Here is a 14,572-nt window from a genome sequence, read left to right on the forward strand (position 1 = left end):
TCCCTACGGAGTCAGTGCTGACCTCAATCCCTGAGTGTGGCTCTAGGAGGCGCTGTGCTGTAGGGAGCAGGGCAGGGGCTCAGAAGGGGGTGTTCTCACCCTGCAGTCAATGGTGACCCCAATACCCCAGCATGGCACTAGGGGGCGCTTTGCTGTCTGGTTTAAAATGAATCATAGAATCATAGAATCATAGAATATCAGAGTTGGAAGGGACCTCAAGAGGTCATCTAGTCCAACCCCCTGCTCAAAGCAGGACCAATTCCCAGCTAAATCATCCCAGCCAGGGCTTTGTCAAGCCGGGCCTTAAAAACCTCCAAGGAAGGAGACTCCACCACCTCCCTAGGTAACGCATTCCAGTGTTTCACCACCCTCCTAGTGAAATAGTTTTTCCTGATATCCAACCTGGACCTCCCCCACTGCAACTTGAGACCATTGCTCCTTGTTCTGTTGTCTGCCACCACTGAGAACAGCCGAGCTCCATCCTCTTTGGAACCCCCCTTCAGGTAGTTGAAGGCTGCTATCAAATCCCCCCTCATTCTTCTCTTCTGGAGACTAAACAATCCCAGTTCCCTTCGTTCACTGTTCATGGTCACCACAGATCACTTGGTGTTTTCACCACTCGTTTTACCTCCGTCAAATTGCAGCCTCAGTTGGACCCAGGTTTCTCCATGCCCCCATCTCCTGAGCAGCTCTGCTGGTTCCACCCTAGAAGTGGATGCATTTTGGTGCTGGGAGTGAGAACCCTTTTTGCAGCATTTGTCCTGACGCCAGGGCCGCCCGGGGGGGGCAAGTGGGGCAATTTGCCCCAGCTCTCACAGGGGCCCCCATGAGAGTTTTCAGGGGCCCCCACGAGAGCTTTTGGCGTGTCTTCGGCGGCAGGTCCTTCAGTGCACCAAACACACCCGGATCGAGTGAAGGACCCGCTGCCAAAGACCTGGAGCTTCTTCCGCTCCGGGTCTTCAGCAGCAATTTGGTGGCGGGTCCTTCACTCGCTCTGGGACCCGCCGCCGAAGTGCCCCGAAGACCCGGAGCGGAAGGGACCCCCGCCGCCAAAGACCCCATGCCCCCTGAATCCTCTGGGCGGCCCTGCCTGACACTGCTAAACTGCTGTTAAACCATATCCCGGAAGTGGCTGCGTTTCAGCCCCAGGTGAAGATCCCTTTGGAGGGGTAGTGCTGTGTTAAAGAGTGGTCAGTCCTCACCCCAGAGCTGGCTGCATTTCAGTGGTTCAATTAAAGTATCCCAGTATGGGAAGATCTTCCGATGCTTGGGATGTTGCACAGATTTCCTGCTCACAGGCTGTCATCCAGCCGTGTGTGTCCCTCCCTTCTGCCCTCTACTGGAGGGGATGAGATCTGTCTGTGTGTCTCAAGGCCACTCCCCTATCTAACCCCTTAATGAAAACCAATGTGATTACATTTTGTTTAAAGGATTTTTGAAAACACAGATCCAGAACTCCACGGCGAAGGAACAAGAGTAATAATATCCAGGGGGTCCCATTGTAAGAGAAGGTTTCCCACAAGAAAAGGGCGTAATGTGCATTGGAACAGATGCAGGGATAGGGGTCCCTCTGGACTATTTCACATAGTTCTGCAAACACTTGTCTTTGACAGATTAAAACCCAAACTCCCTCCTTTAACCCGTATGCTGAAAATAACCCAAGTGTTAGGAATTACTGCTCTCCCTGCTCTAACCTACTCCCTTCGCAGAGCCTGGCTCGCAGCCCCACCCCCCTGCTCTAACCACTAGCCCCCACTCCCCTCCCAGAGCTGTGAACAGAACCCAGGAGTCCTGGCTGCCAGCCTCCCCTGCTCTAACCACTAGCCCACACTCCCCTCCCATAGCTGGGATAGGACCGAGGAGTCCTGTCTGCAAGCCCCACACTTTCTTACATTCAAAGTACACCAGGAAGAAGTTTGTGGCCATTAGAGGGGTTTGCAGGGAAGGGAAGGTTTGGGGGATGGGGCATTATGCGAGGTGTTTTCAGCGTGGGGTGTGATGGGGACAGGGTGGTGGCAGAGGCTGTGATCAGTAGGGGATTTCGCTGTACACCACATCCTCCGAGACGCACTTTCCTCCTCTCCGTTGGGCCACGGCGCTAGGGGGAGTCAATGTAGAATAGACGATATTGCTCACCTAGGAAAGAAAGAACAGGGCCTCATGTCAGTTAGGTGGTGCTGTGCTGCAGGGAGCAGGGTGGAGGCTCAGTAGGGGGCACTCTCTGCTTAGTCCAGGTCACAATGCCTTGGTGCGACACTAGGGGGTGCTCTGCTGCAGGCCGTTGGATGGGGGGTTGTAGTAGGGGAGCTCTCCCCCTGCAGTCTGTGCTGACTCCAATGCCTCAGTGTGGCACTAGGGGGCACTGTGCTGTGGGGAGCAGGATGGGAGGCTCAGAACGGGGGGAGGGAGTCTCCCTTTGGCGTCTCTGCTGACCCCTATGCAGTGACAGGGGAGCTGTGTTGCAAGGAGCAGGATGTGGGGCTCAGAGGGGGGGGCGCATTCTCCAGATCTTACCGAGGAGTTGCGCCCTACCCTGGCATCTGCATCCTCTTCTCTCTTGCCCCTTTCCTGGGGATTTCGACCCACTACGGACTTCTCTCCAGGGTTGTTGGGCCGCGCCGGCTGGTTGTGGGTCACTGTCTGAACCTGCCCATCATGGCTCCATTGCTGCAGAGCTAATCACACAACAAATCATCCCCCGTGCCCTGCGGCCTGGTCTCCCAGAGGAGCCCAGAGGGCGAATATCTCCTCTGTGCCGTGGTTCCCATCTTTAACTGCTGGGTGGCAACCTCAGATTAGAGTTACCCACAAGGAAGCCAGAGTGTGGCAGTCAGAAATTCCCCTCTTAAAGGGTAAGTGCCCCAGAGACCCCGCCATAGGCGCCAACTTTCCCCGGCGCCAGTGTGTGTTCATGCCCCCCCCATCCCCACCCCTACCCCGCCTCCATTCCAACCCCTTCTGCAAAGTGCCCGCCCCAACTCCGCCCCCTCCCTGCCCCTATTGGACCCCTTCCCCAAATCCCCACCCCGGCCCTGCCTCTTCCCCGAGCGCGCGACATTCTCCATCCTCCCCCGTCCCTCCTAGCCGTGCGAAACTGCTGTTTCATGGCACAAGCGCTGGGAGCTGGGGGAGAAAGCGGGCACACGGTGTGCTTAGGGGACGAGGCGGAGGCAGAGGTGAGCTGGTGCAGGGGGCGGTGTTGGGAACTGCCAGTGAGTGCTAAGCATCCACCAATTTTTCCCCGTGGGTGCTCGAGGCACTGGAGTCGGTGTCTATGGACCCTGCCCCAGGGTCCCAGACTCCATGTCTCCCACCAGTGGGGTATGTGTCTCTGGGAGTGTTACTCACCTGTGCCAGCCCTGAAGGGTATGTTGACATACACGGGCCTGAAAGAGAGAGAACCAAACATCAGTGGTGGTGCAGGGGCTGCTGAGCAGGGCTGAGGTTCTGATCGCAGGGCAGGAAGATGACGGGTCATCGGGGGAATGGCACTGGGGATAGAGAAGGTGGGTGTGGTGGTTGGGTCAAGGTTACTATAGCTTTTGTTTTTTGCAATCATCCATTCCCATTCATTCATTCATCTTTCTTTCTCATCCATCTCTTTGCAAACTCGGTCATTTTCTCCTTCCTTCCTTCCTTCCTTCCTTCCTTCCTTCCTTCCTTCCTTCCTTCCTTCAGTCTCTCTCTCTCTCTCTCAATCATTTCCTCTTTTTTCTTTCATTCATTCTTTCTCATAATCACTTTTCTGTTCTCTTTGGTTCCCTCTTTCACACACCCCTTCCTTCTCTGTCTTCCTATCATCTCTTCTACTTCCTTCCTTCATTGATTCATGTGCTCCTTTAGTCTCATTCCTTCGTTCTGTCTCCCATTCATCCTCTCTCTCATTCATCTCCTCTCAAACTCACTCATTCCATGTTCTCTCTTTCATTTGTAGGTTTGGGAGCATTAGATCTTCCTTGGTCAACATTGGCCAAGGTCAATTTTGCCGTAAACACACAAACGGACTTAAAAATATTTCCATTGATGATGATCAAATTTTACAAATAGGCAAAGTAAGAAAAATGCTGCCTGAGAATTGATTAGTTTGCTTTAAGGACATTTACTTTGCCTATATTGATATGGGACGTTGGCAATTTGTTTTAGTGGTTAGCAAGCTCTGATCTTTTTGAATCTCAATCTCTCCTGTTCTTAAATAATTAAAGTCTAAGCCCTGCTCAGAATTTCCTAGAACTGTGACAATTTGAAGAGGAAAAATTGGGGGGAAAAACACTTAAAAATAAACATTGATATTATCCATTTAACTTACAGAAAAATGAAAATCGAATTCTGCCAGGCCTAGTTGTTTTCAACTCAGTTCCTACCACCTTGGCCTAGGGGAGAAGATGCCCCATGCCATTAGGTGGCAATGTTGCATCACAGATTACATGACCATAGATTAGAAGTTGGGGACCTAGGAAATTTGCCCGGATTATATGGTGGGCTGGAGTGGCTGTTCCCCTTGCCCTTCGCAAACAATGAGGTTCTTATGGGATGGGCCAGTCTGTTGGGGTGGGCGTGCATGGACAGACCCGCAAGGGACGGATAGAGCCAGTCCCTGAGGGGTGGGGGTGTATCGGCCTCTGGAATTGGGGAACTTACTGTGTCTCTGCTGCGACACCACCTGTGAAAAGAAGGGGAAACAGCCATTAAACAGGAACCTGCACGGTCCAGTGGCCCTTGGGGCCTCGGCCGAAAGTGAAGGTCTCAGGATCGCTGTGCTCAGTGCGAGGAGTTTGAACAGGGAACCATTTTACAGCAACATTGGATGCTGTGCGCTGAGCCTGTGTGGGGAGAAACCCACCAATTGAAATGCAACATCGTATCCCACTGAAACCAGGGTATGGCAGTCAGAAATCCCCCTGTTAAACGGGAGGCCGGTGGTGTCCTGGAAGTGGGGGGGCTGCTCCCAGTAAGGGCGGGGCAGTCGTTACTCACATATATTTATCCCGGAGATCTCGGCCGACCTGCGAAGGCAGAAGCGGAAGTTCAGTGGAGTGGTGGGAGGCTGCTGGGCGCCCCTTTCCTCGGCCCATACACCCCCCAATTCCTCACGGTGCTGCAAAGGATTCTGGGTCACCACTTTCTCTTCTCTCCTTCTTTCCTAGCCCATCGTCCTCTTTTTCTTCCTTCGTCTCCTTCATTCTCTCTCCTTCCTCCCTCCCCCTTTTCCTCCTCTCCTCCTTTTTCTCTCTATTTATTCCCTTTCCTCCATTGATTTCTCCTGTCTTTGCCCCTTTCCATTCGCTCATTCCCAATGGTCACACTCCAATTCCCTCCTTCGTTCTCTTTTCCTTACCCCTGCCCCTGATTCCCCCAATCTCTCTCCCGTCCTGTGTACTAATTGACCCCTCTTCTGCCCCACCCTGGTCTCCCTGCCCCCCATCTTCTGCTGAGATCCACCCCGGTCTCCCCCACCCTCCAAACGATCCCTGCTCCCCCTGGTGTTCCCCACTGAGATCAGCCCCTGGGCACATGTAGCCATCCAATGCCCCCCATGGGCCCCAGCCCCCCCATATCATTCATGGCATCACAGCTGCAGAAATCCCCCCTTTATTTTCTGTGGGCCACATTCGCCTCCCATAGATTGACCCCCCGGCCACCTGAATCTACGGACCGGAGCCCCTATCACTTGAGCTTAACGCCCAGCCCCCATCCAGGCTGTGTGACCCGCTATGTGCTGGTGTCATCCCTAGAGGGTGTGAGCGAGCCAGGCTGGGGGGGCAACCCTAGAGCCAGTCCCCTGGGAGGGTGGGGCCAGGGAGAACAGACCCCACCCCCTTACATACCTTCTCATTATCCGTGACCGGTGCAGTTCCCCTCTCTTCCAGTAGGACCTGGAACGAATTGTTGGCAGGGGGCGGGGTGTCAATATGGGGCTCGGCCTGGCATGGGGGGACTGCTGGGATTAGCTGAGCCCAGAGGGTGGTGGCTGCAATTCCCAATGTGACCACTAGGGGGCTGCGAGGTGCAGGAGGAGAGAATGGGGGGAATCAGAGAATTTTGCCCTACCGGTGTGGGGCAGGGGGGCAGGTCGGGAGCCAGGACTCCTGGGTTCTATCCCCATGGGATGGAGGGACCTGTTGGAACAGATTTGCCCTCCCAGGGACAAATGGCTCCCAGCCCATGGCGGGGCCTGGGGACCCAGAGGAACTTACATGGAGAGCCGGCGGCTAGCTGGGGAAGGAAGGGAAAGAGATTGAATTAAAGTGAGATTCCACAGAGTCTCTTGTCCACGTCTCTCCCCAGCTGCGGTGCCCCCTAAGGGGGAGCACTCTGCCATCCCGGATGCCTGGGTCCCTTCCCTCCTCCCAGTTTGTCCGGCCCCGGGTCTGGGACCTGAACGGCTCCCCCAGGGGTGAGGTGACTGTGCTGCTTCTTGGATGCCTGGGTCCCATCCCCCATCCTGCCCCCCACCCAAAGTTGGCTGGGTCTCAGCCCCATATTTGTAGTCCCTTCCCCCCAAAGCCAAATCACTCACAATCCTTTGTATCAGGAGTCTGCTGTGCCAAGTTACCCACAGTCCTTTGCACCAGAGTCCTGTGGTACCCAACTACCCATGATCCCTTGCATGGCGGTCCTGCTCTAGCCAGATACCCACAGTCCTTTGCAACTGGCTCTTGCTAGCCCATGTCACTCCTTGTGGGGGCTGAGAGCGCTGAAGGCGCCCCCTAGGTGTGAACACTGCTGTTCCTGACGCCTGGGTCCCATTCCCCACAGGCACTGAGCTCTGCAGTGCCCCCTAGTGGTGAATGCCCTGTGCTGCCGTCCCGGACGCCTGGGTCCCATCCCCCATCCTACGCCTCACGCACCTGCCGTCTTCTTCCTGCAGAGGGGGATGAGCAGCAGCAGCAGCAGAGCCAGAGCCGTGGCAGCCCCACCGCACCCAGCCACCAGGGGGATGGGCAGAGACCAGGCTGGTAAAAGGAGGGGATGAGTTAACAGCCGGGAACAAGGGAGGGGGCAGCGTCTGGGGACCCACTATCTGCTCCAGACCCCATCCAGGGCAGGGGACAATCTGGGCCCTCCCCTTTAAGGAGGGATTTTTTGCCTGCCAGATGCTCTTGGTACTGCCCATGATGAAATGCTGCCACCTGGTGTCAGGCTCAGGTACTGCACCCTCAGGGCCATGTGTTGTTCTTGCCCCCCCCCGAACATGTGCTGTGTCTTGGCTCCAGCGTCTCCCCCAGGGGTAGCAGGTGTTGGGGTGCTGGGGTTATTGTGGGGTGCAATTACAGGCCTCACCTGTCACGGTGATGTTCACAGCCTGGCTCTTGGGGGATGGGATCCATCTCCTGCCCATGTTCGCCTCGTACCCGCATCTGAATTGCCCGGTGTTGCTGGGACCAGCTCGCAGGATGCTGAGCACAGAGACTGTCATAGAGCTGGTGCTGGGCTCTGTGGTGCTGATCTCAGACCGTGTGTCCCCAGGGACGATCTCAGCTCCGTCCTTGTAGAAGTGAAACCTCTTCTCTCTGGTGTCCCCAGGGGCCATGCAGGTGATGAGCAGGGGGAGCCCTTCACTCACCACTCCGGACGGGGGATCCACACTCAGTACTGGCTGGGGAGGGGGATCTGAGGGGAGCAGGACAGGGGAGAGGTCAACAGAGAAACCACAGTACTGAGTGTGGAAAAGGGGCGGCTATACTGTATAATGGGCACTAGAGGGCAGCAGAGGATCAGGGGTGGGGAAGGGGCAGCTGTACTGTATAATGGGCACTAAGGCAGCGGGTGGTGGGGGAGTGCTGTCTGTAATATAGAATGGGGGCTGTGGGTGTCTGTACTTGTGATGTTCATTGGCACCGGCTCACTGGGGGGTGAGCGGAGGTGGTGCCCGTGGAGCTCTGTGCTGTACCCACACCGGTAGGTCCCGCTGTCGCTGGGGGTGATGTTCAGGGGGAGCTGGGGCCCCGGCGGCTCTGGAAGCAGTTCCCCGTCTCTCAGCACCCAGTGGTGCTCATCCCCTTTGTTCTCTTGCCTACTCAGCCAGCAATTGGGGTGAACCAGCCCAGCTCCCCCAGTCCCCTCTTGTGGGACTCGCTCTCCGTGCCCCTGGGCGCCCCACCAGCCCTTCCGTGTCCCTGCTCCAGCTGGGATCTGGCATCTCCCAACTCGGGTGCCCAGAACTGGAGTCAGGCTCCCAGCTAAGCTTGGCCAGCCCCTGGGAGCACAATGGGGTCACCTTCCCCCTCGGACCTGGCTCTGTGGAGCTCAGCTGGGGAACTGTTCACCCCAGCCTCTTTGGGGTTCAGTGTGCAGGGGGACAGGGGGATCGGGTGCAGGGGAACTAGGGACGGGGTGCAGGGATGCAGGGGGCACAGGGCAACAGGTGCAGGGATGCAGGGGGATTGAGTGCAGGGGTGACTGGAGTTGGGGTGTAGGGGCACGGGGGGATGAGGTGCAGGGGTGATGGTGTGCGGGGGACAAGGGGACAGGGTGCAGGGTTGCTGAGGTATGGGTCTCAGGGTCATGGGGTGCAGGGGAGCCAGGGGATAGGGTGCAAGGATGCACTGGATGCAGGGCAACAGGGTCCAAGGGTGATGGAGTGCAGGGGTGACAGGAGTTGGGGTGTGGGGGGAAGGGGGATGGTGTTTAGGGGCAACGGGCATTGGGGTATGGGAGATAGGGGGACAGGGCACGGGGGACATGGCGCAGAGTGACAGGATGCAGGGGTACAGGGTGATGGGAGACAGGGGGACAGGGTGCGGGGGTGCAGAGGTGACTGGAGTTGGGGTGTGGGGGCAGAGGAGGATGGGGTACAGGGGTGATGGGGTGCAGACATATGGGGTATGGGTCAGAAGGGAACGGGGTGCAGGGGAGCCAGGGGAGATGGTGCAGGGCAACAGGGTACGGGGCAACATCCCAGGAGTTGGGATGCAGGGGAAGGGGGATGGGGGGCAGAGGCGATGGGAGTTGGGGTGCAGGGGAGACAGGAGTTAGGGTGTGGGAGATGGGGGTACAGGATGCGGGGACATGGTGCAGGGGCACGGGGGGACGAGGATGGGGCGCAGGGGGCTGGGATGCAGGAGCGCAGGGGGATGGGGTTCAGGGGCACAGGGGCACAGTGCGCAGAGGGATGGGCTGCAGGGGTGCAGGCAGGTGAGGTGGAGGTCGACAGGGTGCCGGGGCACAGAGGGATGGGGTGCAGGGGGATGGGGTGCAGGGTCGCAGGAGGATGGAGTGCAGGGGCGCAAGGGTATGTGGTGCAGGGGGACGGGGTGCAAGGGCACAGGGGGATGGGGTGCAAGGGCACAGGGGGAGGGGTGTCAGAGACCAGACTGAGCTCACCTGTCATGGACACGGAGACAGGCTGGCTCCCCCCCGGATGGCACCTCTCGCCCGGTGCTCAGTGTCCAGTACATACAGACATACAGCCCGTCCGTCCCCATCTCAGTCCTGAGCTCCAGCTGGGCTCAGGGACCCTGTCAGCGATCAGCCCCCCAGGCTATCTGTAGAATCTGTACCTGGCCACCCCCTTGCCCCACGGTGCTGAGCACCTGAGGGTCACCCGCTCCCCTGGGACGTACACAGGGCACTGCGGCCTGGATGGACGGAACCCGGGCCAGCAGCGGGCTGAGCGGGGTCAGCGGCAGGACCTCAGACCAGCAGTGGGATGAGCCACTCAGCCCGCTGCTGGTCTGGGGTCCCAGCTGCCGGCCCCTTGCCAGCCAGGGTCCGCGCCTCTGGCCCCGCTCAGCCCACTGCCAGCCTGGATGGACGGAATCCAGGCCGGGAGCGGGCTGAGTGGGGCCAGCGGACGGGACCCTGGCTGGCAGGAGCCGGTGGATGGAACCCCAGACTGGCAGCGGGATAGGCCTGGGGGGCTGAGCGGGGCCAGTGGCCGGGACCCTGGCTGAGCGCTGCCGCTCTGGGGTTCCGTCTGCCGCCCGCGCTGCGGGTCTGGCACACAAAACCTTTTACTGGCATGCGAAACGTTTTACTGCCATGCGAAACCTTAAATGACTGAAGACTTGGCACACCACTTCCCAAAGGTTGCCGACCCCTGTGCTAGAAATTAGTGGGGCCGGTGAGTTTGTATCTCCAGCTCAGCTAAAATGTCACATCCCCTGGCTTAACCCACTAGCCCCCACTCCTCTCCCAGAGCCGGGGATAGAATCCAGGAGTCCTGGCTCCCCACCCCTCACCACTAACCCCCACTCCCCTCCCAGAACAGGGGATAGACCTCAGGGGTCCTGGATCCCAGGTCCCTCAGCTCTAACCACTAGACACCACTCCCCTACTAGAGCCAGGGATAGAGCCCAGGAGTTGTGGCTCCCAGCGCCCCCCCCCACTTCTCCCCTTGCCTGGGGCCCTGAGAGCGAAGCCGAGCAGGTGGGGGCGTCTGGCCCCAGTATGTCCCGGTGGCTGCTGGGGGAGAATTACCCGGTGCCCCCCCTGGCCAGGCTAGTGAGACTCACCGATCACAGCGATGGGCACGGGGGGCCTCTCCCAGGAGGGGATCTCCCGGCCGGCTCGCAGGACCCAATAGGCACAGCTGTATTCACTGGGATCTCCCAGCTCCACTGTGAGCATCTCCAAGGGCCCCATGGCCCCAGCAGGCAGCTCCTCGGGGGCCTGGCTTCGGTGTCTCTTGTAGAACCTGTATCCAGCCACCTCCTGGCCCCTGGGAGCCGAACACTTCAGGGTCACCCGCTCTCCCCGCACATACACAGGGTGCTGAGGGCTCAGAGAGAGCACAGGGGCCGGCAGGGGCTCTGGAGCAAACAGGGAGAGGAATCAGTGACCGGGGCCCTGCCCTCAGCTCCAGCTGATCCCGTGAACACCCAACCCACCCACTTCTGGTTCCTTTTCTCCCACTGCCGGATACTTCCCTCCCCCTTGTCTCTCTCCCTGAGAAGCCAGGGGAAAGCGCCGCCCAGGAGCTCAAGGGGCAGGGATGTAATTCAAGCCTCAGGATCCCTATGGGAGGTGGGTCAAGGCGGTTACATCCCCGTTTCACAAAAGGGGAAACTGAGGCACAGAGCACGACTGCTAATTCAGTGGAATGGTCAGGAATAGAACCCAGGAGTCCTGTCTTCTAACCCCTTTTCATGCTCCAGCCCACCTTAGACCCCACTCCCATCTGAGTGCTGGGGACAGAACCCAGGCGTCCTGGCTCCCAGCCCCCGCCCCAACCATCAGACCCCACTCCCCTCCCAGAGCTGGGGACAGAACCCAGGAATCCTGGCTCCCAGCCCCTGCCACAACCATCAGATCCGACTCCCCTCCCAGAGCTGGGGAGAGAACCCAGGAGTCCTGGCTCCTAATCCCTCCTTTTGCGGCAAGGCGAAAGCCGAGATCTCGACCTCGGTTCCCATTACCTGTCAGGACCAAGGTCACTGCATTACTCTGCAGAGACTGGGAGTGGGGCTGTCTTGGGGGGCTGCTCTGGACCCGATAGGAGCAGGTGAAAGTCCGGCTGAGTTCACTGTTCTCCGTGCTGATCCTCCAGATCCCACTTCTTTGGGACTCCAGCCTCTCCCAGCGCCCACTCCTCTGCTCATACAAAATGAATTCCACGGCCCCGGAGCCCCTCGGAGCAGAGCACGTCAGGTGGACCTGCTGCCCCCTCACTGGACTCGGGGGGCTCAGAGACAGGCCGGGGGCCGGGGGAGCCGGGATCGGGGTGGGCAGCTGGGAAGCTGGGAAAGGAACAACTGTCAGCAGGGTGGCGAAAGAGGAGGATAACAGCTGGGGCGCAATGGGGGGGTCAGTCAGCCCTGGGTGGGGGGGGTCAGAGCCCCAAATTCTGAGTGCCTGCAACACAGACTTCCCTTCCCTGCACCCTAACCCATACTGGGACCCCACCGAAAAATCTCATCCTGGCCCCTACCTTCCCAGGGACCCCACGCAACACCCTACTCCTGCACCCCAACCCTGTTGGGACCCCACTCCTCTCTTCACCCCCCCATTTCCCCTCTCTCTCAATCAGCTCTGGTGATCCCCAGACAAGCGGTATGGTCTGCATCTCCCCCGTCTCCACAGGGACCCAGGGAAGACTGGCACCTCTGGAGACACAGGGCCACAACTGCCTGCCGCCCCCCGCCCCACACCGAGCTCCCCCCACCCCATTCTTGGCTGCAGAGGGGCGGACTCAGGGGGCCCCCGTGTGGCGAGGCTGGGAAATGCATACTGTTCCCAGGAGCCCCAGGAGAGAGTCTGCTCGGCCCAGACCTGGCTCTGCCAGGAGAGCCCCAGTCTCCAGCCCCCCCGCCCCAGCCTGGGAGCAAACGACTCAGGGGCTGTGGTCAGGAGACACAGGAAGTTCGGGGAGAGGACAAGAGATGGAAACAGCCCATCCCCCACCCCTCAGCCAGCCACTCCCCTGCATGGTGAGACCAGATGGGAGACGGTGCCCCCTAGAGGGGAAAGGCCCCATGCCCCATTCTCCACCCCCCCGAGCCAGCCAGTCCCCCCTTCCAACAACGACAGCCACAGCCCCTGTGCACAGACCAGGGGATGAACCGGATCCCTCGGTCCCCTCGGATGACACCAGCCGGGGGAGGATCTGCAGCCAGGCTGTAAGAGAGGAGACAAGGGGGGTGAGAGCTCTGGGGTGGGACGGGTGATGGGGGGCAGGAGCGAGGGGTGTGGAGCAAATGACTCCGGATACTGGATTTACAGACCTTCCTGGTATGTTAGGGTTAGCAAGGGGAAAACAGGAAAGAAAAAGAGTCAGTGGATGGGGCCGGGGCTGGACACGGAGGAGGGTCCCTGGCTCAGGCCGGGGCTGGACGTCAGGACACTTGGGCTCTGATCCAACCAGAGCGGGGCCTGGGAACGTCTCAGGTTTGACAGCCTGTCAGTGGGTCGCAGGCCGGGCTCCTGGCAGGCTGCAGGGGATCCTGGGCTCCAAGTCTGCAGATCCGGGGCAGCCCGGCCAGGCCAGGCCTTCCCGCTGCCTGCCGGGGAGCCGGCCAGCCCTGGAGCCCGGGATCCCTGGCGGCAGATCCTGGCACATGGCAGTGCCCCCAGACCCTGGCAGCTGCTGGGTGAAACTATCACAATTCTTGTCAGTTTCACTCTCTGTATTCACAAGGGTGGCCCCCATCTCTGTCTGTGCAGCACCTGCCACAACAGGGCCCTGATCACGGCCGGGGTCTGGGCAGAGCCTGGCCTGACGGCGTCTGTTGCTCTAGGAAATTCCCCATCAAACAACATGCTTAGGCTCCGTGCTGCAGCTCCCTGCATGATACTGGGGCCGAAGGGGGAAATGAGCCAGGGGCCGAAGGAGGGGCGCAGAGGGTGATGCAGAGAGAAACAACAGACACAGAGGGAATGAGACAGGGGCCAAAGGAGGGGTGCAGTGGGTGACGAGGAGAGAAAGAACAGACACAGAGGGAACGACACAGGAAAGAGGAGGCATGCGGAGGTCGCGTGGGATTTCTTTATTGTTTTGCAGACACAGTCCGGTCCAGCCAAGCCACAGCGTCTTATCAGGCACGCTCAAGGCGCGAAGACCTGCAGGAAACGGAGTCATTTTACAGCCCTCACCCAATGTGTGTCCTGGTTTGGGGGATGGCAACTGAGCGGAAGGAAGAGGGAGACAAGAGTGAACCGGCCGGGATGGGGGGAGGGGGGAGGAGTGTGAATGGGAGCAAGAGATGGAGAGAGAATGAAAGTGGGCGACAGAGGAAAAGGACAAAAAGCAAATTGTAGAGTGAGACAAAGAGCAGGGAATGAACGAGGCAGGGGCAGAAGGAGGAGGACAGAGGGGAAGGGGCAGGAGGCAGGGGCAGGAGGAGGGCAGAGGGGAAGGGGGAACGAGGCAGGGGCTGAAGGAGGGGGACAGAGGGGAAGGGGCAGGAGTCAGGGACAGAAGGAGGGCAGAGGGGAAGGGGGACCGAGGCAGGACCTGAAGCCGGGTTGGGGGTGGGGTCACTCACCCAGCACAGGGAGAAGGCCAGTTAGCTCCATACTGGGTTGAACTGGACGAGGCTGGGAGCTGCATCCCCTGCGCCCGGCTCTGCCTCTCTGCTGACAGCAGCCAGGGCCCCGGGGCCACTCTCGGTGCAGCGAGAGGAAGTGCTGTCCGAGGGACACAGCCACCCCCGCCCCAGCACCGAGGCATCAAGCGCTGTGGGCTCAAAGCCAGGCTGACCACGGCCCAGCCTCGGGGCTCCCAGCATGCCTTGCAGCTACCAGCCGCTGTGCACTGCCCGCACTGACAGCTCCATAGAATCATAGAATATCAGGGTTGGAAGGAACCTCAGGAGGTCATCTAGTCCCACCCCCTGCTCACAGCAGGACCAATCCCCAACTAAATCATCCCAGCCAGGGCTTTGTCAAGCCTGACCTTAAAAGCTTCTAAGGAAGGAGATTCCACCACCTCCCTGGGTAACCCATTCCAGTGCTTCACCACCCTCCTAGGGGAAGTTTTTTCCAACCTAAACCTCCCCCACTGCAACTTGAGACCGTTACTCCTTTTTCTGTCATCTGCTATCACTGAGAACAGTCTAGATCCATCCTCTTTGAAACCCCCTTTCAGGTAGTTGAAAGCAGCTATCAAATCCCCCCTCATTTTTCTCTTCTGCAG

General features: G+C 59.1%; 1 protein-coding gene across 2 annotated transcripts; it reads right to left on the reverse strand.

Annotated features, from left to right (window-relative positions):
• Positions 1 to 1,011: 1,011 nt before the first annotated feature.
• On the reverse strand, positions 1,012 to 14,348 carry LOC103306768 (alpha-1B-glycoprotein-like). 2 transcript variants are annotated; one of them, XM_065565370.1, is made up of 13 exons: positions 13,923 to 14,346; positions 12,490 to 12,555; positions 11,358 to 11,678; positions 10,455 to 10,751; positions 7,282 to 7,611; positions 6,849 to 6,953; positions 6,195 to 6,213; positions 5,826 to 5,873; positions 4,975 to 5,003; positions 4,639 to 4,660; positions 3,349 to 3,386; positions 2,533 to 2,675; positions 1,014 to 2,136 (listed from the first exon to the last, which is right to left on the reverse strand). In XM_065565370.1, exons 1-13 carry the CDS (start codon positions 13,951 to 13,953, stop codon positions 2,029 to 2,031), a joined length of 1,557 nt encoding a protein of 518 aa, XP_065421442.1. In that variant the 5' UTR covers positions 13,954 to 14,346; the 3' UTR covers positions 1,014 to 2,028. The 2 variants fall into 2 exon arrangements, with proteins under 2 accessions (XP_065421443.1, XP_065421442.1); XM_065565371.1 differs by lacking the exon at positions 10,455 to 10,751 and having other exon boundaries at positions 1,012 to 2,136; positions 13,923 to 14,348.
• Positions 14,349 to 14,572: the final 224 nt, after the last annotated feature.

The sequence above is a fragment of the Chrysemys picta genome, chromosome 13 (assembly GCF_011386835.1).
Source record: "Chrysemys picta bellii isolate R12L10 chromosome 13, ASM1138683v2, whole genome shotgun sequence".
Classification (NCBI taxonomy): Eukaryota; Metazoa; Chordata; order Testudines; family Emydidae; genus Chrysemys; species Chrysemys picta.